General features: G+C 39.8%; 1 protein-coding gene across 3 annotated transcripts in view; it reads left to right on the forward strand.

The window, feature by feature from the left end:
- Positions 1-770: 770 nt before the first annotated feature.
- The window catches only part of IL12RB2 (interleukin 12 receptor subunit beta 2), a 68,203-nt gene continuing 45,538 nt past the window's right edge, over positions 771-23,435 (forward strand). For 2 of the 3 annotated variants that reach the window (XM_021679977.1, XM_021679979.1), the window contains exons 1-6: positions 2,823-2,898; positions 4,400-4,687; positions 11,736-11,850; positions 12,994-13,178; positions 14,392-14,534; positions 15,830-15,980. In XM_021679977.1, coding sequence (XP_021535652.1) covers positions 2,823-2,898; positions 4,400-4,687; positions 11,736-11,850; positions 12,994-13,178; positions 14,392-14,534; positions 15,830-15,980 — 958 coding nt within the window. Of the gene's footprint in view, positions 938-2,786; positions 2,899-4,399; positions 4,688-11,735; positions 11,851-12,993; positions 13,179-14,391; positions 14,535-15,829; positions 15,981-23,435 lie in introns of those variants that run through there. The other variant, XM_021679978.2, reaches the window with a different exon arrangement.

Here is a 23,435-nt window from a genome sequence, read left to right on the forward strand (position 1 = left end):
TCCCTGCTTGTGCTCTCTCTGTCAAATAAATAAATAAAATATAAAAAAAAAAATACATTTTATATTTTCTGTAAACTGAGAGCCACCCTCAGATTTTAGAGGCCACCCACATTCCTTAGCTCATGGCCCCTTTCTTCAATCTTCAAAGCCAGCAGTGGAAGATCTAGGCCTTCTCAGATCACAGCTCACTGACAGACCTTTTTTCCTCCCTCACCCACTTTTAAGGACTCCCTTAATTAGATTGGGCCCATTTGGATAATATAGAATCCTCCCCATTTCAGATCCTTAGCTATAATGGCATCTCCAAAGTCCCTTTGTCATGTAATGTAATATACTCACAGGTACTTAGGGCATGGACATCTTTGGTGGGCCATTATTCTGCCTACCACAGGGATGTTTACAGGGAGTTTTTTATAGTTCATCTTCCTTCCCCCTTCCTCACTTTTTTCTTTCTTTTAATAAACATTTATTAAGTACTCTTTCCTAGTGCTGACATACAGCAGTGAGCAAGACAGCCAGTGTTCCTGCTCTCATGGTGACTTATTCTAGCACAAAAATAGATAGACAAGTAGTCAAGTAAATAAACACAGTAGTTACCAACTGTACCATGAAGGCAATAAATAAGGTGATGAGTAGAAAGTAGCTGGGCAAGACCACTTTGGCTAGGTGGTCAGGGAGGGGCTCTCTGAGGAAGTGACACATGATCTGAGATCTGAAGGATGTAAGTCAGCCAGCTGCGAAGAAACAGAGGAGGAGGATTCTAGCAGAGGAAATGGAAAATGCAGAGTCTCCGGGCAGCAAAAGACATGTCTTATTTAAGGAAAAATCTGAAAGCCAGTGCAAATGGAGTGGAGTGAGCAAGGCTAAAAATGTTGAGCAAATGATGGTGGCAAGACAGGAGAAGTGAGGCCATGCGGTGCCTGAAAGATCATGTGCGGTAAGGATTTTCGATTTTATTCTAACAGCAATGGATGTATTGAAGGGTTTTAAGTAGTGGTGGTATGTAACAGGTAATGTAATCTTATTTATTCTTCTAAAAGGTAGTCGCTATGTGAAAATGACTTAAAAAGGGGTAAGGATGGATTCGAGAGACACACTGAGGGCCTACTGAAGTCACCTTGGGGAGAGATGACAGTCTTTTGGACTAGAGTGAGGACAGTAGGAATGGAGAGAAGCAGATTGATCTGTGATATATTTTGGAGGTAAAATTGATGGGACTTAGTGATGGTTTGGTTGTAGGGGATGAGAAAGAGGGTGGAATCAAGGATGACTTCTAGGTTTTTGAGCAACTTCAGTTATTTACTGAAATCAAAAAGGCTAGGGAAAGAACCAATTTGTGGAAGGGAGACCAAGGATTCCAACTGATCATGTTAATATTGAGCACTTTATTAGAGGTCCAAGAGGTGATGCAAGGAGACAGATTGGAGCACTGAGAGATGTCTGAGTTGAAGATATGCACCTGAGAGTCATTGGCATACAAATAATTTCTAGAGCCAGGTGACCAGATGAGATCCCCTGGGAAGGGAGTAGAACTAGAGAAAAAATGTTTTGAATGAGCTGAGGTCCTCCCAGAGTTGAAATTCAGGAGGAGGAAGAGCAACCAGCAAAAACTATTGAAAAGGTGCTAAATTTTTTGGAGCTGTCCTGATTGATGGTGAGGCTAGAGGTAGAAAAGTCAAAGGAGCAAGTGAGCACATTTCTATATACCCATTAGAGCAGTACTGTTGTATCGCTAGCACTTAACGATGTACCTGGCACATGAAAGGTGGCCTATTGAATGAATAAGTGAGTTTTTTTGAAAATGGCCAATATGTTCTGGCATATCTCTAGGTATGGGAGTAAGAGGTGAACATTTGCATTTGCTGGTTCCCAGTGGCCTAACATCACAGAACTTTCCAGCCTACTTTATGGATTTGGGGCCCACCTTTAATTTCCTAATGAATAGTAGAACCATTCCTTAGGTTTAAATTGGGAAACAATCAGAAATCACCAGTTTGCATTTTCTGAAACATTCAAGATAGAAATACATAGTAAAATAAACAAGTAATGAATAAACAAGCAAACAAGTAAACTTGAACTTCTGTAGAAGACTCCAACAACTCCCTTTCTTATGACCAAAGAGATCAGTCTTTTACTAAGTTCCAGGAGAGGGGTATGAGCCACTTTTTAATTTCCTGTTACTTCTAAAAGCACATGAATAGCTCAGAAATTCTCATCTGTCTTGAGATTTAACACCACTATGTTTGACTATGATAATGCAGCCCTATTTGGAAGAAAAAAAATTTTGTATGCGACTGAAGCTCAGAAGGTTAAGTAACTCGCCCACAGCCTCAAAGTTTTTTTTATTTTTTTATTTTATTATTATTTGGGGAGGCAGAGGGAGAGGAAGAGAGAGAATCTTAAGTAGGCTTCACACCCAGCACGGAGCCCAATGTGGGGCTCAATCTCACAACCCTAAGACCATGACCTGAGCCAAAATCTAGAGTCAGATGCTTAACCTTAACTGACTGAGCCACCCAGGTGCCCCACAGTCTCAAAGTTCTTAAGCCCAGTTCTAAAGGACTCCAATGTCTCTTCTCCCATCCTTTGCCAACGCCAAGGAGCTTAAGTGAATGGGGGTTAGAGGTGGCTAAGATTTTTAATTTACTAGTTTTAAAAGTATACTGCTTAAAAAAATCTTAACAATATAGAGAAGTTAAAGGAGCATTCTAAGTCCTTCTGAATGATTTTGGTTCTGGTATTTTCTGAATGTATTTAACATGAATGAATTTGTCTTCTTTTGCAAGGAAAATTACAGAGGTGTATTCCAGAATTGACTGTTCATGGCACATACAGTTGGAGGGTGCTCACTGGCACTTATTTTTATCATTGTGTTGTTGTTGGTTAAAGCAAACATAGGTAAGATATTTCTATAATTGAATCTGTAGAAGGATTTGTGGTTTAAACTCTCAGTTACAGATGAAATATGTATTTGTGAGAATTGTTCTGGTATTTGGTCTTTTGTAGTCCGTCTTCTCTCATTTTAAATGGGTAAGTCTGGTTCCATATCTAGAACTAATATGCATTTTATTTAATTTATGCTGATTAATGTATTAGTCCAATCATATGATTTCTCTTTAAAAAGTGGTTAGGTAACCACAAAGCTGGCATTGTGAATTTTACTAAAATGAGAAATGATAGTGCATTTTAACAGAGGGTATGCATGGGTGAATTCAACTATGCTAAAAAAAAATAATGGCTGACATTTTCCTTCCCTTTTCTTTATTGGGAGCTTACTTTTTTACTTTCTAGCTCGTTACAACCAATGGAAACCAAAGAAGCAGAGAACAGACATATAAGTAGGATGGGAGGGGAGAGAAAGAGAGAGAGACTTAGTTTTAGTTCTGAAAATAAAAAAGAATGTTTTATTTAAGTATTTCCTTTATTTGATTTAAATAACTTTTTTACAAATTCCTGTTTAGGGTAATTAAAGCAATCTTACAATTACAAAAAAAAAAGGACTTTCAGTGGAGGCTTTCCATCACATCTGAAAATTCAGGGCAAATCTATAATTCTGAGGTTCTTTCATTGGCGGGACCACCAAAAACTGTTCCATTTCTGAATAGTTGTCATATTTATTTACACAAAAACTTCTAGAGAGTAAGAATGACCTCTCTTTTAATGAGTTTAATATGGTATCTGGCAATAAATAAATAAATAAATACACTCTTTTAAAAAGAAGAATACATGCATGTAATGTCATATTAGCTGTACTGGGTTATGGTTCATTTAGCCCAGTGTCTTTCATCTTGAAGGAATACCAAAGTGTGGCACGGAGGACCTAGTTTTCATCCTTGATGCCAACCACAAACATACCAGAGCCACTGAATATTTTCTTTTGTTATAAAATAATGTTTTAGATTATATATATTTTATACCACTACAGCAAGAGAAAGTATTATTCCTGAATCTACCCCTTAGAGTTTGTAATAGCCTTTTAAATGGTCATTTTGTTTGTTTGTTTGTTTTGCTTTTTGCTCTGAGTATTGAAGTAAGCCTTATAAATCAGAAATGAGGATGGAAGCAAATGTGATTTACTGTGGGAAGTATTTTCCAGTAATCTGGTGGATAATTTGCATATAAGAGAGATTGGTTTTTCCTCATCCTCTGTTCCAACCCTATTCTCTCAGCACTTTTAGTCTTACTGTTTTGAGAACAATGCATCTTTTAATTAAAATAAAGTTAGACTTTGATGTGGTTGCCTTCTGTTCTCATTGTGCATCAACAATACAGCCAGAGTAATGTGGGTTATTTCTATTTCCATGATTTAATGGGATTAATTTTACCCTGCTCTTGAGAATCACACAAACCCACCATTTTGAAATGGGTTTCTTATGTGCTGACTTGTGTCTTATTGCAGATGCATGCAGGAGAGGAGATGTGACTGTGGAGCCTTCCCATGTAATTTCACTTGGATCAGCTGTCAACATTTCATGCTCTTTGAAGCCCAAACAAGGCTGCTCACAATATCCTGGTTTTAATATGTTAATCCTCTACAAGTTTAACAGAAGAATCAATTTTCTGCATGGTCACTTCCTCAGTTCTCAAGTCACAGGTCTTCCTCTGGGTACAACAGTGTTTCTCTGTAAACTGGCCTGTAGCAAAAACAAGGAATTACGAATATGTGGGGCAGAGATCTCAGTTGGTGGTGAGCATTCCATTCTGAATTCTTAAAAACTAGTCGTCTTTTGGTATTTGTCATGTGTTAGACAGAAATCCGAATATAGGGCAGTGTTCTTTCTTTTCCTGCCACATGGATATATTTTATCTTGATAGCAGTATGAGTACCTCAATATGAGAAATCCAGAAAGAAATAGAATTTGGACCTCATGTAGTAGTGTTCTCTCTCTCTCTCCCAACCCTCCCTCCCCACCAGTTATTTTGCCCATTAAGACTAAGGACCTGTTGTCCTTGGACTCCAGTGGCAGGAAAGAGAATCTCTGCAGCTGAATCTTCATGCCTTCTTGATTTATGAGAATTTGTTCAAAGCTACAACCTCCTAAAAAGAAGAAAGAGATACCATTTTTGACTTATGAAGCCCAGGTTGAGTACCCAAGGCTGAGCAATTCTCCTTTCCCTAACTTAATAGTCCTTATATCCACATTCACTCCTGACCACTGGTTATCATACTTAGCAGAGGTTAAAGGAGAACTGTTGTCACACTCTTTTCTGGGTTTTTTTTTTTTTTAAAGATTTTGTTTATTAATTTAACAGAGAGAGAGAGAGCGTGAGAGGGAACACAAGCGGGGGAGTGGGAGAGGGAGAAGCAGGCTTCCCGCTGAACAGGGAGCCCGATGCAGGGCTCGATCCCAGGACCCCGGGATCATGACCTGAGCCGAAGGCAGCCGCTTAACCAACTGAGCCACCCAGGTGCCCCGTTTTCTGGGTTTTCTAGAAATCTCCATGAGCCAGAACTGATAGGCTCATGCTTTGTCAGGAGAGTTGACTTATATAGTCTCAAAGAAGCAAGAGTGAGGGAATGAGCCAGGAAAGGACCAAAGCAAACACAAGGAGGTCAGATTACTGAGCTGGCCACAGCACCAACAGAAAATGCAGCTGGTTGCTTGGTCACTAGGGACATTCCCAGAAAAAAACATATGGGAGTACAATGACAGAGAAAGAGAAGAATTTAACTCTCATTGGTCAAAATTTACCCATAGGGTATCAAATCCCCTACATGCTGGCTTGCACTGCTGGTCCCTCCAGGAAGCTGCTGGGAGTAAGAACTAAGACCTCAGAGCTGGCATCTATAGCAGGAGCCACAGTGCCCAGGTGAGCCCGCAGTATACCTGCCTAAAGCTTGTAGACTGCAGCCCGCACCCTTAGCCTCGAAGGCCCAGCCAGGCAAGCCAGTGAGTATGCATGGGCTCTGAGTCATCCCAGGAAACTGTGCCTCCGTGGTTCCAGAGAAGGTCAGGAGTGGACAGTAAGAGGGGTGGGGAGAGTAGGAGGACTGCAGGCTGACTGACCAAGATGCAAGGACAGAGCCCCTGACATGAAGACAGTGAAACAAAGCTCAATGAAACTCTTTTCAGGAAAAATGGAAACCACTTTTCTGTAACCTATAAGGATATGGTTGGGGCCAAGCAATCTTGCTGGAGAGCCACCAGAAGCACCGAGCAGAACACCAAGCACACAGCCAAATGAATCACTGGAGGCTAAGGAGACATAAACCAGGTCCAGGCCTCTTCTTCCCATTTGTGGCCTCCTATTCATACCACTTACGGGTCATGTACTCTCAGCTCCAACCGCCTGTGTTGTCCTAAAAGGAGCATGGGCTTTGAAGCCCAGCCCTGTCACTAACAGTATACTGATAGGCAGTTTCAATTCTCTGAGCCCCAGTTTCTCTGTCTGTGTTATCAAGATATTAACACCTACTTCATGAGATGGTTGTAGTGATTAGATGACATCTGGTATGCAAAGTGTTTAATCTAGTACCAGGCGCAGAGAAGGCACTGAGGTGATAAGCTCTAGGGTGGAGGTTTCAGCTGGCTTGACTCTTCTTCCTGTGTGCCACATGGTAGATACAAGTCCATTTCCCTTAAAAGAAAGTACAAGAAAGTGATAGACAAATGAAAATTTCTCTAAAAAACACCATTGGTCCTCACCTCTTTTGTCCTCAGAACACCTGAATGTTTCACCCAGGTAACTCGCTGTCTTAGTAGACCAATATTACGTATTTGTATTAGATGTTCTCAGGCCTATGATGTCAGTTGCTGCTGTTTTTCTTCATATTTATTAGGCTAACAGTAGCCTTGGAGGTCAGTATTCTTGCACATGTCCTTAGCCATCCAGTCCATTTCCTACTTTGCTCAGATGTGTTAGAGTGCTGCGACCCCTTTCCATTTTTAGAGTTTTCCACCCAGTGGTGTGCCTGGGTGGCTCACTCGGTTAAGTGTTGACTCTTGTTATCAGCTCAGGTCTTGAACTCAGGGTCTTGAGTTCAAGCCCCGCATTGGGCTCTGCACTGGGCATGGAGTCTACTTAATTTTTTTTTCATCCAGAGTATGCAGATGCATTTGTGACAGTTTGCAGCCTCAGAATACCTAGGGAGATGGTTAAGAGGCTCTGTCATAGTGCAGCTCAGTTAGGTGGTACTGCTGGAATGTTGCTTGTCCAGTGTGCTCAAGTGGTAACCACACCATCAGTGGCTGCTCTTTGAGCAAGTTTAGCACCTTTGAGGTGAAGGACTGACTGGAAGCAACAGCTTTTTCTGAGTATGGCTAATCATTCCAAGAAAAGACGCAATGAATTTTGGTTTCACCTCGTATGGTAAGCTTAATCTTATCTAGTGAGGGAGTAAACAGCCTCTTTTCTTTTTTGTGGTAAGTGGTATCCTTTTTTGTAGGGCCATTGTATATCCTGAGAATGTGGTCATAAAGTTGGCTGGTTTTTCAGAACTGGGAATGGGTAATTTAACCTTTTTTTCCAGCCTCTCCTTGGGCTTGGGTGGTTCTACTACCAAGAGTTCATTCAAGTTGTGTGGTTACTAAGCAGTCAATGCTCTAGCTTAACCTCGCAGGGTTGATCCACAAACTACTTAGAAAATCAAGGTAATAAATGAAAGACAATGGATCCTTGCTTGGTTGTTTTCAATATATGCTTGACTGGTGGTATTTCTGAAAGCTGTTTTTCTAAGCCATTTAGTTTCCCATAGTAAGTAGGGCTTTTAAATACAGTAACAACCGTGGGATGCCTGGGTTGAGTCATGATCTCGGGGTTGTGGGATTGAGCCCCACGTCGGGCTCCATGTGGAGCCTCCTTGGGAGTCTCTCTTTCCCTCTCCTTTTGCCCCTCACCCTGTTGCAATCTCTCCCTAAAAAAAACAAAAATGATAACAACCATAATACTCATAGAAATTTATTATATTGCAAGCTATTTTAATTTTCAGAGGCTTTGATTTCTGTCCTTTTTGGGGGGGTGTCAGCTATTATACACTTGTATTGAAGAGAATGAGATCTGGGTTCCCCTGGGACAGATAATCTCTGCCAAAACCAAGTCCTGGGCTGAAGTAGACACCTTGATTTCATGGTGTGGGGACCTCATGTTGGGAAAGTTGACTTGATTTTTCAGTAAAAGCTGTGCTCTTTAAAATGAGAGTCTCTGCAAACTTTTAGGAGTAAAGGTACGATTAGAATTGTTTCATTACTTAAAGGTGCCACATGCTTTATATCTCATTTGGTCATCATTACCTATGAAGGGTTAAGGTAATGATGGTGGTTTGAACACATATATTTACATTGATCCCCCTGAAATTAAGCCAAGATGCAGTAAAGAAAATTTTCTAGAGGCACAAATCCTAAAGGACAAAAGGGATGGGAGGGGAGACATATCAACAAACTTTTGGAAGCTGGAAAACAGGTAGATCAGTGATAATTGGCTTAGCCAGCAGTGAGAAACATCTTGATGCAACATGAGTGAATGCAGAATCTCCCGCCCCAGAAAGACTCAGAAATTGGTGGTACCATGTCCTTCTGGGAGTGAGGGTAAGAATGGGACTAAAAATGAGAGGTTTGATTGAAAAATCTATTTGAAAAACAGATTCTCAGATCTCTTTCCCAATTCCATGTAGCTAGACATTCACTGCTCTCCTACTCTGGCATAAGACTGGAGGCTTGGCATTAAAGGGCTGCTAAACTAGCTCCAGCCAGTCCAGCTGAGATTGGTAGTACCATGCTGGAAAACAAAGGGGATTAAAGGAACATTTGCATACAGCTCCCTTGAGCCCTGTACCCTCCTCCACTCAAGTTAGAATATCCTTTTCTGGGAAATCTGGTAAGTCCGAGAGGAAATACCTAAAATTATTTACAACATAGGTACCCAAGGAAACCTCGCCAGATCACCTTGGAGTGAAACTCAGAGTCAGCAAACACCCCTCAGCTGACACACATGCAGAGCTCCAATCTGTAATTAGTGCCTCACTCCTACACATGAGTAGAAATATAATGATCTGGGGAAAATGTCTATCTACTATGAAAGGTAGAAACCAGAACAAACGTATGGAACAAAGCATATAAGCAAAGTGGAAGAAATAGAGGGTATTCAGGGAGAAGAAATGTTAAAAAACAAAAACTATCCTTGATACCCTCAGAGAATTACAAGAAACTAGTGCATACAGAATAAAAATAGGATGCTGTGTGGAAAGGAAATACTCAGAGAAAACATTGCCCCCAAAGATAAACAAATGAAAAACTTAATAGGAGGGTGGATGTATACACTGAGGAGGCTTCTCCTTGATAGTAGAACAGAAAGACCAAGAGCTTAAAAATATAGAAGATAAGGTATAAAATTAGAGGAAAACTCAAACTTTAAAAACTAGGGATTTTTAGAAAGGAAAAAATAGGAGAATCAACGGAGAAATAATTCAAGACTATTTCCCAAACTGAAAGATATAAGTTCCCAGAATGTATGAACTCTGAGAAACCAGAAGAGAATAGACCCTCCTTAAGCATATCTTTGTGAAAATTCAGAAAAGTGGGGACAAAGAAAAGATTCTACAATTTTCTGAAAATTAAAAACAGTGGTTCAAGAATCAAAATGGCTTCAGGCATCTTTTTTTTTTTTTTTTAAGATTTTATTTATTTGTCAGAGAGAAAGAGAGCACAAGCTGGGAGAGCGGCAGGCAGAGCAGACAGAGGGAGAAGCAGGCTCCCCGCTGAGCAAGGAGCCCTTCCCAATGTGGGACTGAATCCCGCGATCCAGGACCTGAGCCGAAAGCAGACGCTCAACCAACTGAGCCACCCAGGCGTCCCTGGCTTCAGGCTTCTTAACAGCACCCTAGAATATAGAAGACAACAGAGCATTGCTTCCAAAATCCTGGATTTTGAAAATTCTTTTCAACTTAGAATTCAATACTCAGCCAAAGTATCAGTCGAGTGTGAGGGTAGAATAAAGACATTTTTAATCGTGCTTAAAATATTTCCTCCCTGTACCCTTTCCCAGGAATTACTGGAGGATGTACCCCACCATCACAAAAAATTAAATCAGGGGAGAAGAAAGAATTGGATTTAAGAAACAGGAGGTCAAACACTGGAAAATGAAGGAATTTCCATTATACTAAGGACTGGCAATATCAGAATAGCAGCTGTGTACCAGGCACAGGGGCAAACCTGTCTTGTTGGATAGTTCCCAAGGACCCTAGAAAGAGGTCTTCAGGCAAACGAAACAGCATTTGAATATGTTGAACAGTGGTTCAGATAATTGGCTTGAGAGTTTGGAATTATATTAAGAATAAGAAAACTAATGGAAGAACAGGACGATTTTTTACGGGCTCCAAGGTAAACAAAAAGTTGTACAGAAAATGAGAAGTTAATGTAGTAGTCTAAGTGGATCAAGTGGATCATAAGTAGTTATGTATACAGATATATACAGTGTATATATACATTTAACCATGCTCAAAATATTTCCTTCCCAGCACCCTTTGCCAGGGAACCATATATGGTATATACAGAGTGTGTGTGTGCGTGTGTGTATATATATATATATATGTGTGTGTGTGTATAGTTCATATATATTCAATATAAGATATACGTATTTCATATATATGTGAAAGAGTCTGTTCTTTCAGGAAAAGAAAGTTTATTATTCCATTAAACAAAACTATATGAGCTACATATTAATATACCCATTTTATAAATGAAGAAACTGAACTTCTGAGAAGTTAACCTGTCCACTATCACCCAGTGGATAATTATTGTGCCCAGGTCTGTGGTGTTTGCTAAGGACAAAAAAAAAAAAAAGTCATTTATTCCATCAATTACAGGCTTTTTTTTTTTTGGTACAGACAATATCTAGGGCTTCAGTGGTATATTTGTTTTATCTCACCCAAAGGAAACATCTCTCACATGTGGGTCTCAGTATTAGAGTGGAATGAGATCAATGAGTAACAGAATTTTCTCTTACCTCCACTAAATCTGAGAAACTCCTAGCTTTGGGTTTACCTTTGACTATAAAATGGCTTAATTTACAAATACACACCTTTGATAGAAGGGACCTTGTCTGCCTTGTACACCTTTATATGTCTATAGCTAGCACAATGCCCAGCCCATAGAAGGTACTCAGTGTCCACATACATAAAGAATCAGTTTACAAATGTTTATAAAGTGTTCCAAGTGATGCTGCAGAAATTAGATCAGCTGGTACAGCCCAGAAGAACATGCCTAGGGCTAGTGGGTGGAAGTGTCGTGGCAGCAAATACCAGGTCTATGGAGAGAAAGAGGCCTGTAATCTTTAGAGGTTTCTAATATTTGAATGGACTTCACCAGTGGTAATGGACATAGCACTGAATGTTCACCTGTCAGGGAGAATGGGGGAATGTGGTGGTAAAAGGCTCGGACTCAAGTCCGCTACTCCTACTCTGCCACTTCACAGTTTTGTAATTTGGGACAAGATAGTTAACCTCTAAGTCTTAGTTTCCTCTTCGATAAATTGAGGATGATAACAATAAATACTTGATAGAGCTACTGTGATGTCTAATTGAGGAAAACCTCATATAACGCATAGGACTTGGCATGTAGTGTTTGATCCATATTCACTATTGTTATTAGAAGATGTTCATGCCTTGGAAGCAAATTTGAACTTGGTGGAATCTAGACATAGGGAAAGTATTGTTATCTTATTGCCAAATAATAACAATGTGATAGAGATATCAACTGTGTGCTGTTTACAATATGAGGCTTTGCACTTTGTTTTTAAAGTTGTTCCGGAACAGCCTCAGAACTTATCTTGTATACAGAAGGGAGAACGTGGGACTGTGACCTGCACCTGGGACAGAGGACGTGACACCCATCTATATACTGCATATACTTTACAGTGAGTGAGAGACTGTATTTTTGCAACTGTTTTGTAGATGTTATCTTAGACTACATTTAGAAATATCTAATACTTTTATTTTTGCCAGCAAGAAGAAGCAATAGACACCTCTAGGTAATTAGGTACTTAAAAAAAAAAAATGTCTAGGGTTCATCAATTAAAACTGGTTCATCTAAAGTGTGAGAACTAAGGTCTTGAATCTGAGATCTAACTCGGGAGGTCTCAGAGCATCCGAGGTCCACGTTATGGATGTTTCTCCCTGCTCTAATAGGGTTAAACTGGCTGCATTATATCCCTTCCCTGTTTTGCCGTTGTAGACTCGGGGTCATAATATATAAATAGACTCATCCTTGTGGTAGCTTTCTTTCCATTAGCTTTGGAGGAGTTTCTTTTTAAAGCACCTTTGCCTGGGGCGCCTGGGTGGCTCAGTTGGTTAAGCGACTGCCTTCGGCTCAGGTCATGATCCTGGAGTCCCGGGATCGAGTCCCACATCAGGCTCCCTGCTCAGCGGGGAGTCTGCTTCTCCCTCTGACCCTCCTCCCTCTCCTGCTCTCTGTCTCTCATTCTCTCTCTCTCAAATAAATAAATAAAATCTTAAAAAAAAAAAAATAAAATAAATAAAGCACCTTTGCCTGCCCTGGAAGGAAGTCCACACAAAGGAGAGTCTGGGAGAGTCTGTTCCCTGGAGTTGATCCCATAATCCCATCCAAAGATCCAGCTGGTTTGCCCTATGCCTAAGTGAGCAGGAAATGGGGGAAAGGAAGTGGAGCCCAGGGTTCCAGTCTGTACCAGAAGCTGGCACTTCTGTGCAGAAAATGCCTATGTGGCCATGGATCCTTTGTATAACAATTATATCTGCCCTGAGGAGCCAGGATGCCAGTCAGGGATTTGGGAATTTAGGTGGTAAATCTACATGAACATCAAAAAGTCTCAGTCCTACCAAAAAAGGGGAGAGGAGAGGAAAATATGGTCCTATTTATGACCATAGAATACAAATATTCCCGTATTGTATCCCCTAGTAATAAGACTGACCTTAACAAAATGTCTAGAATTTTAAATACTTGAATATTCTATTCCTTTGTACTAGAGGGAGCCAGTAGCTCATAAAGTATCTTGCTAAACACGATTGTCTTTTATTTATAGGTTAAATGGACCAAAAAATTTAACTTGGCAGAAGCAATGTAATGGTCATTATTGTGACCATTTGGACCTTGGAGTCAACCTAACCCCTGAATTGCCTGAATCCAGCTACACAGCCAAGGTTACTGCTATCAATAGCCTTGGAACTGCTTCTTCATTTCCATCCACATTTACATTCTTGGACATAGGTACATTTTATTTCACTTTTTGTAGGTATCATTCATTGGTATATGAACATTATTTTAAAAATCACTCGGATGTTCTATATGTGATTGTTTCAAAAGGGACAGTGTCACAAAGGATAGATATTACTTTGATGCAAGTAAAAGGGTGCATGATCCTAGAACTTTATAGAGATGGTCGTACAAAATGGAATATTCAACATTATTCTCTCTGTTGGAGAAAAAAGAGACCAGTCGTATGGAGGCACTAGCTGCCAGTGATACCATTCCACTGAGGAGAGGGTCCTGCAAGGTTATTCATGAAGCTCAGAGTGGGCACTTCTCAGCAGAGGTGTCTTTTTACCCCATGGTTACTCCACTGTTCTGAGATAGGCTACCTGTGGGCCTGCTGGGCCAGAGCAGAGGTGCCTACTATCAATAAAATGTATCAAGTTACAAATGCATCTTACTCTGAGAATACCTACTTCCATTCCTCTCATCACCTTAGGAGCTGGAGTGAGCCAATCCCAGCACATTTCTGAGCAAATATAATTAGCCCAGTTGAATCAGAGGCCAATCTCAAGCATCCTCAAATTCTGACCATCCCAAATAGGACTGGGCTTCTGGCCTCCCTTAAGTTCTGGCCTTGCACTGGGCGTGTCTCTTCTCTCTTCCCACAGCACCTCTTTGCACGCATACTGCTATGAGCCTTGACATAGGCATTTACTATACATTTTCCTATCATACTTCTCCCCATCTTACCTTTCATTTCTTCCCATTGACTATTCCTCTGTAAGGCCCCTTCTTTCCCCTCTTACTCTATTCCTGTGTTCTCTGTTCCTCTGTCCCTTCCATATGACTACCAACATTTCTTCCCTTTCTGAGAGGTGATCACCACTAGCCACCTCTCCCTTCTCAGCCATTGGAACTCTCAGGTTTGGCACATTGGTTTTCTTGGTACGTTGGATTAAGTGCAGTCAACACTATCACTAATGTTGGAGGTAGTTTATTTGGTAAAAATAAGGGTAGATTAAGGAGAATTATTTTAATGATTCCGTAGTGAATGAAACTTTTTCTTCTCTGAAAAGCCAGGGGTTTCTCTCTTATCTATTTCACCAGCTTTGGTGGTCATGTATCTTAGAAATGAGTTTTGTTCAGTTCTTTCTAGCTCATGTCAAAACAAAGGTTATTTCCAATTGTAGAGCCCGAATCACACTTTTTTGTTTGTTCTGATTACCAGTGAGGCCTCTTCCTCCATGGGACATCAGAATCAAATGTGTAAACGCTTCTGTGAGCAGATGTATCCTTCAGTGGAACGATGAGGGGCTGGTGCTGCTTAATCGACTCAGATATCGGCCCAACAGCAGTGGGGCCTGGAAAATGGTAATGGTTTTAGAGTAAAGGGGAAAATCAGGGAAGGGCTCTTAATATCACTGCACAGATCTCTGTCTTTTCATGCCAGCAAAATACTGGGTTTAAGAATATTTAGCCCTAAAGTACACACTTGAGATAGATCAGATAGTCATATACACCTCTATTTGTTAAGAAATAAGATTTTATTTATTTATCTGAGAGAGAGAGCGCGAACAGGCAGGCCGGGGTGGGGGGATGGGGGTAGAGACAGAGGCAGAGGGAGAAGCAGGCTCCCCGCGGAGCAAGGAGCCTAAGGCGGGGCTCCATCCCAGGACCCTGGGGTAATGACCTGAGCGGAAGGCAGATGCCCAAACGACTGAGTCACCCAGGCGTCCTTGATTCTGAAATTTATTTAGCCACAGGCTTCTGTAAACCAATATTAATTTTCTGTGATTTATTTCTCATAAAGGACTCATTTCACCATGTTATGCTACAACTCCTTCTGTATTACTTTTTAGTAATTTTTTTTAACATATTAGAAAAAGGAATATTAGGAAATGTCCATAGAGACTTATATGGAATTGAATATTCCAAAGATAAAGACCCATACTTTGATCTAATATTAGACATTAATTTTTTTACAATTAAATTTTAAGATTATAATTCCTCCTGGTATTTTTGTAAAATATAATGACTTATAAAAATAACAGAAGGTAAGTTCCACATATAGCTGAAACTCAGGAGAAACATAGTAATTAATTTTTTAATATAATTAAAGTTTTCTTTTTGAAGCCAGTTCTATGTCTGTGTTAAAACCTGGGTGGTTCAGTCGGTTAAGCATCTGCCTTCAGCTCAGGTCATGATCTCAGGGTCCTGGGATCTAGAGCTCTGATCTCTGCTCCGCAGGGAGTTGCCTGTCCCTCTCCCTCTGCTTCTATCCCTGCTCATGCTTGCTCTCTCTTTCTCTCTCAGATAAATAAAATGTTTTTAAAAGAAACATTTATCACATTGTAATTGCGACCAAATAAAAAATAATCTCTAGAAAATTCTCCAAGACTTTTCTGAGAATTGGTATTTTTCAGCTTGTTTCAGGATCCCCCTTGGGGCCTTATAGATGGGTTCTTAGACCCCAGAGTTTGTTTTTATTGAGAAGCTAATTCAGATTAACATCATTTGTATTCAATAACCCTGTCATTGTCTTCTCAATGAATGACAGATCTAAAAAAATAGAAAAGGTTATCTACTCAAGTTTCTTACCTATGTGTGTCAAAATTCTTTCATTTAATTTTAATAGACCCCTTTAAAAAAATCTTGTCTGATTCAAGGTCAGTGCTACAAATACCAAAGGAAGACATGATTTGCTGGATCTGAAACCATTTACAGAGTATGAATTTCAGATTTCTGCTAAGCTACATCTATATAAAGGTAGTTGGAGTGATTGGAGTGAATCGTTGAGAACACAAACCCCAGAAGAAGGTATGTGTTTTAAAGAGGGGAGTGGAAGGAGAGGGAGGAGAGACAGGAGGGGGAGAGGAAGATATAAGGATTTCCTTGGAATAGGATCTCTAAGTACTGGTACTAAACCAACAAGTTAATTTAATGCATTAATTAACAAGTAAATGAGTACATTAATTAACAACTTAATTTTGACATTAGCTTAAGTACTGTAACTATCCAGGGCTATATGTTTATATTGCTAGGAAATTTTTAACATTCGGTAAGTCCTACTCTTTCTTGCCACATGTTGTCATGTTGGTTACAAGCTGATGCTTCAGTAATGTTTGGTTATAACTGTATTTCTATTTCACTTCTTATCTCAGGAACTCTCTCATTCCACAAAACCATAACCGGTAATTTCATTCCTTTATAAAATTTAAAACTTGATACATTTTACCTTTTGGACTCTATGAAAATTAAAAGCTTGAAAGAAGGTAGACTCTGGAGACATAACATTTTTTTTTCATCATTAGTTTTTGATGTAGTGATCCATGATTCGTTGTTTGCGTATAACACCCAGTGCTCCATTCAATACGTGCCCTCCTTAATACCCATCATCAGCTAACCCATCCCCCCACCCCCTCCCCTCTAAAACCCTCAGTTTGTTTCAGAGTTCATAGTTTCTCATGGTTCATGGAGACATAACATTTTAAATAAAGTTTAACATCCAGCAATCCTCTCTCCTCCAAATATTATGGCACTGCCCTTCATCATGCCTTTGATACTCACTGCTCAAATGAGGGCCACCAGACTGCCCATAGCTATGGAAAGGATATCAAATATAATTCTCAGTCTGATGGAATTTTCTTTTTGGCAATTATAGGGAATCCAACTTACGAAGGTGTAATCAAACATTTTATTGGAGCAGAATTACCTGTATGAGCTTTATGTCAATATTAGCAAATCTTTGGATACACAGAAGTAGCCATCTGAATATTAGGTTTTCTTTTTTTTTATTATGTTCAGTTAGCCACTGTATAGTACATCATCAGTTTTTGATGTAATGTTCAGCGATTCATCAGTTACGCATAACACCCAGTGCTCATCACAACACGTGCCCTCCTTAATACCCATCACCCTGTTACCTTACCCCCCAACCCCCTGCCCACTGAAATCCTCAGTTTGTTTCCCAGGGTCCATAGTCTCTCGTGGTTCATCTCCCTCTCTGATTTCTCCCCCTACAGATTTCCCTCCCTTCCCCTATGGTCCTCTGTGCTATTGTTTATGTTCCACATATGAGTGAAACCATATGATAATTGTCTTTCTCTGCTTGACTTACTTCACTTAGCATAATCCCCTCCAGTTCCATCCATGTCGATGCAAATGGTGGGTATTCATCCTTTCTGATGGCTGAGTAATATTCCATTGTATAAATGTACCACATCTTCTTTATCCATTCATCTGTTGAAGGGCATCTTGGCTCCTTCCACAGTTTGGCTATTGTGGACATTGCTGCTGTGAACATTGGGGTGCATGTGCCCCTTCTTTTCACTACATCTGTATCTTTGGGATAAATACCTAGCAGTGCAATTGCTGGGTCGTAGGGTAGCTCTATTCTTTTTTTTTTAAAAGATTTTATTTATTTATTTGACAGAGAGAGAGACAGAGAGAGAGCACAAGTAGGCAGAGTGACAGGCAGATGGAGAGGGAGAAACAGGCTCTCCGCTGAGCAGGGAGCCCGATGTTGGGCTCGATCCCAAGACCCCAGGATCATGACCTGAGCCGAAAGCAGCCGCTTAACGGATTGAGCCACCCAGGCGCCCCGGGTAGCTCTATTCTTAACATCTTGAGGAACCTCTATATTTTTTTTCCAGAGTGGTTGTACCAGCTTGCATTCCCATCAACAGTGTAAGAGGGCTCCCCTTTCTCCGCATCCTTGCCAACACTTGTTGTTTCCTGTTTTGTTAATTTTTTCCATTCTAATTGGTGTAAGGTGGTATCTCGTTGTAGTTTTGATTTGTATTTCCCTGATGGCTAGTGATGTTGAGCATTTTTTCATGTGTCTGTTGGCCATTTGTATGTCTTCTTTGGATAAGTGTCTGTTCATGTCTTCTGCCCATTTTTTGACTGGGTTATTTGTTTTTTGAGTGTTGAGTTTGAGAAGTTCCTTATATAAGTTTTTAAAGGCACTCATTTAGTGACATACTATATGACTTCTCTCAATCTATAAATCCGGTTCAGAAGAAAAATTATTGTCATATAATTCATTACTTTATTATGTGGAGATTTTGAAGTATTAATTTGAGAAAGCCTAAGTGCTTATTTGTAAAATTTATGGATATGTGTGCCTGTAAGTTAGTCTCATGATACAAGTTACATTCATTTTCTGTGAGCTGCTAATGGCCTTTGAGAGTTGAAGACACTTATCAGTGATAGCCCAGTGACTTTCAAGGACCCAAAGGGTCTACTGATAAGATAAAATACCTAATATATAAATTGTAGAATAATTGTGTATTCTTCCTTTCTTCTTATATTAATTGCATTTCTGTATTTTTAAAAAATATTTTAACATAAATCCACCCAAAAAATTATAATTTATTCCCTCTCATTTTATGATACAAATCTCTTAATGTTGAGACACTTGCTTTCCATTTAAATGTTTGTCATTTTTATAATCCAGAGCTTACTCTTTTTATTCTTTTATTACACATAGTCAAAGTAATATATTTTTTTAAATACCTCATGGATTAGACTTTGTTTATATGCCCTACAGATAAAATTTTTGAAAATGGGCCATATTTTATGTCCAAGGCCAAGGTAGTAAAAAGGCTGAGAAGCTTTTAAGTTCTATCACATTAGGCTTAACTATAAACCAGGGGAACTCTGGGCTTGTGAATTCTTGTCATTCTTACTGACATTTAATAATTACCTGTTTGGAGATGTGTGAAAAGGGTTTTTTTTGTTTTTTTGTTTGTTTGTTTGTTTTAAGTGTCTATCTATTGAATTAAAAACACTTCAAGGTAGGACAGTGAATTTCCCATATCCCCTAAAATAAACCACTATCATAACAATGAGTACAGCTGCTTGTTATGGTTCTGAACTCGTGGACAGTTATGAATTGAACCAAGGAACTGGCTTGTTCAGAGTAATCACAGGCATTTGTGAAGAAGCCCATCCTCTGAGATACCACGTTTACCAAGCTCTGCTGGCTTTCTTTCAGTGTCTGCACTTCCCTTGTCTGTGTTTGATCTTTCTGTGGGTTGATGCAAGATCTCTTCCCTCTTACTCTGAGCGGCATGGTTTTCACCCCTTACCACTGTTTCTGTCATCAGTTTCTTTATGAAACACCAACTGATATCACCTAAAAGGTGTGAATTTTTTTTAGCACTTCTTCCTTTTCAACCTTTGACTGTGTACTCAAATGTAACTTGGCATTTAAAAAAATTACTAGTAAGCTTTTTAAAAATTTTTTTCTTTATAGTTTTTAAAACTGTGAATGACCTTACAAGAGAGCTCTTTGCAGCCTTTGCTGCTCAAAACTGAGAGCAATGTTATCTTCTGATGGATTGGGTACAGTTATTTAGATCATGTAAGCAGACAATGAGGGCTTTATTTACTCCATTATGGCCCTTTCCTGTCATTAAATTCAACTCCTGACATGGTCCTCCATGAAAAACACTTTTTTTTTTTTTTAAGATTTTATTTATTTATTTGACAGAGAGAGAGATAACGAGAGCAGGAACACAAGCAGGGGGAGTGGGAGAGCGAGAAGCAGGCTTCCTGCCGAGCAGGGAGCCTGATGTGGGACTCGATCCCAGGACCCTGGGATCATGACCTGAGCCGAAGGCAGACGCTTAACGACTGAGCCACCCAGGCGCCCGAAAAACACTTTTTAAGTGGCCACTAAGTAAGGAGTAGGAGGAAAGAACTTGCTTTCCTCTGTTGAGGAAGACAGTACCTCAGTCGGTATCTGTCAAAAGCAGGCCTGATACTGGGAACTGAGCAATCATATTTCGACTGTAGTGGAAAAACATTCTTGAGTTTGGGCTGCACGGCCTCCAGACATGCCTGAGAATACACTCAGGTGTTGGGGGAAGGTGATTCCCTCACCACTCAGAACACCCAGGAGGAGACTCCAAGATAAAGATGAACAGGCCATTCCTTAGAGCTGTAGTATCAGTTAGGTGTTTCTGTCTGCTCATTCACCATTTTCTAAAGTCTTGTTTACATGTTTTATAATTTATAGTCTACTACGGACAATTAATAAAGGAAACGCTACATGCTCAAACTCATGCCAGAGCAGTAAGGGAGTAGCCCTCCCCCAGCATAGGTGATGGAATGGGTGATTGATGAGAGACCCCCACAGAGGAGAGAATGTAGGGTTACCAGTTGCAACCACCCCTTCTCAAGTTGAGACACCAGGCAATTCGTTCATTTATTTGTAATTCTGAAATATTGCCAAGATGGGTTAATTTAAATGAAGAGAAGAGCCCTGACCCCTGGTAAGCATTTAGTAAATTTAGCTGTTGTTTTCTTCATTTAGAAAGGAGCTTGTTCAAGGTTCCAGAACTAATAAACAGAGAAGCCAGGTTTCAAACACTGGTCTGTTCATTGCATAACCCAAGCTCTTTGCTCTGCATCCCTCAGTTACCTAGCTCTGAGAAGGCCAATTAAATACTAGAGGTTATTTTATTATTTTGGTTAGCAAGCACTACATAACAGTCTAGCTTAGGGGTCAGCAAACATTTTCTGTAAATGTCCAGACAGTAAATATTGTCTGCTTTGCAGACCATATCTCTGTCACAAGTACTAAAATTTGACATTACAGTGTGTAAGCAGCCATTGACAGTAAATAAATATGTAGACAAAGCTATGTTCCAATATTTATGGACACTGAAATTTGAATTTTATATAATTTTCATATGTCACAAAAAATTATTCTTCTATTTGTTTGCAACCATTTAAAAATGTAAAAAACAAAACAAAACAAAACAAGTAAAAACCATTGTTAGTCCACAGGCTGTACCAAAACAGGGAGCAGATTTGGCCCACAGGCCATAATTTGCTGACTCCTGAACTAGCTAAACTTGAATATATCATATTTGTGTCTTTCTGCCTAAGGCTTGAGAAAATGAGAATGAAAGGTTCTTAGCTTTTGAAAGAGACTTACATGCAAACATTTTCATTAGAAGGAAAATGTTATGTTTTGGATCTAATGACAGTCCCTGCCCTCCTTTCTTCTTTTGGTCCCTCTAAACCCAACACCTATCCTGGAAGAAATCAATGTCTGGGCTCAATTATTTGATAAGGTGGTGATTATCCCAAAGGAAGAAATGCTTTCCCTGTAGCCTTCCAAACAGAAACCAATGAAAAATATATGCTTCTCTGGATGATCTGTGACGATGTTTGTGTATTAGGAACTATGCCAGGTGCTGGGATACAGTGATAACTAGTTAGATCCTCAGACTCAAGGGCATATAGTCTATTTTGGAATATTAGGGAAAGATTCCTGGAGGATATGACACCAAGAAGAAATGCAAGTTCCAAGGGAATCTTGTGGCCTTCCCTCACCTGAAACATATGGCTTCCAAGGTCATTGCAGTAGGAGAAGGGAGCTAGTTTCTCCTTGAAGTACTAGATTCTTTTGAATTCTGTGAAATCTCATTTTCCTGGATTTTATTCTGCTTTATTGACCAGTTATTCTTGGTCTCTTGCTGGTCATTTTTCTCTTCTCAGTATCAATCCCTATGGCTCCCTTCTTTTCCCAGGTGACTTTATCCAGTCCCATGGCTCTAAAACTAGACAGATGATAGATAGAAGATTAGATAGATAGATAGATAGATAGATAGATAGATAGATAGTATATAGTTTTAGTCTTGGACTGCCTCCAAAACTTCAGATTTGTGCTCTAATAGCCTATTCCATATCTCACCTAGACATCAACAGACATTCTGAACCCTACATAGCCTAGACAAAACATTTTTCTTCAAAACAAAATGTTTCTAAAATACTTGTTTTAATATTTTCTCTTTCAGTAAACAACACCACCATCTTCCTAGTTCCTGAAGTCAAAAATCAAGAAATTATTCTTAAATTCTCCTTTAAAAAAAATTCTCCTTTGGGGCGCCTGGGTGGCTCAGTCGTTAAGCGTCTGCCTTCGGCTCAGGTCATGATCCCAGGGTCCTGGGATCGAGCCCCGCATCAGGCTCCCTGCTCGGCAGGAAGCCTGCTTCTCGCTCTACCACTCCCCCTGCTTGTGTTCCCTCTCTCGCTGTCTCTCTCTGTCAAATAAATAAATAAAATCTTAAAAAAAAAAAAAATTCTCCTTTATCAGCACTTGACTCTTGTAAACATTCAAAATCTGTTCATTCCTTCTGTTGCCACCATGATTATCCTAGTTTAATCTACTTTCTCCTTACAAAGGTTAACAACAAAATGAACAGTTATTAACCTACCATTCAACTTAAATACTATAAAATTACCAATATATTCCTACCCCTGTCATGCCTCCCCAGAGGTAACTCTTATCCTGTACATTTATCAGTACTTTTCTCATAGCCTTCAGAAATGTATCTCTAAACAATAATTAGTTTTGCTTGTTTCTGAGCTTAATCAAAATTATATAGTGTAATGCAACTTGCTTTGTTTCCCATCAGCAGTCTGGCACAATGCCTCCATTAGTTTAGTATGAATGAAACCTCCCTGCTTCTATCAAGAAACAAGCTCTTCACTTGTAATCCGGATGTTAAAAATGTTAAAAGAAGCTTGGGGTGCCTGGGTGGCTCAGTTAAGCATCCAATGCTTGATTTCAGCTCAGGTCATGATCTCATGGTCATGGTCTCAGGGTCATGAGATTGAGCCCTGCATCATGCTCCGCAGTCAGCGGAGAGTCCGCTTGGGACTCTCTACCTCTCTCTCTGCCCCTCCCCTGGCACACACTCTCTCTCTCAAATAAATAAATCTTTTAAAAAAATGTTGAAAGTTTATGTTTCTAAGAAAAAAAAAAAGAAAGTGCCCAACTATGTCAAATGCTGCTGAGAAGTCCAATGACATAAGAACAAAGAAGTGACTATTAGATTTGGCAACACAGATTCACTGCCAACCAGAGGCAGTGTCAGTAGAATGATGGGGAGACAATCTCAGGTGCTGTAGGTTGAGAGTGAGTGTGAGGTGAGGGACTAAAGATGACAATTCACAGCTCTTCAGGAAGTTCTATAAAGGAGAGCAGAGATACAGGGCAGTAGCTGGAGCAGGATGAGGTATCAGGAAATGCTTTGCCTGGTTTTGTTTTTAGGATCAGAGAAAATATAGTGTATTTTCAAGGAAATGATAAGTTCCAGCAGAGAGGGAGAAATTAATGATACAAGAGAAGTGGGGGAGAGGTCCTTGATAAAGCAAGAGAGGATGTGATCCAGCACTCAGGTTAAGGGGTTGAACTTTGATGGAAGTAGGGGTGCTATGTCAGGGAATCGATGGTGAAGTTTGGAGGTTTCC

This window comes from Neomonachus schauinslandi, chromosome 4 (genome assembly GCF_002201575.2).
Source record: "Neomonachus schauinslandi chromosome 4, ASM220157v2, whole genome shotgun sequence".
In the NCBI taxonomy this organism is placed as follows: Eukaryota; Metazoa; Chordata; class Mammalia; order Carnivora; family Phocidae; genus Neomonachus; species Neomonachus schauinslandi.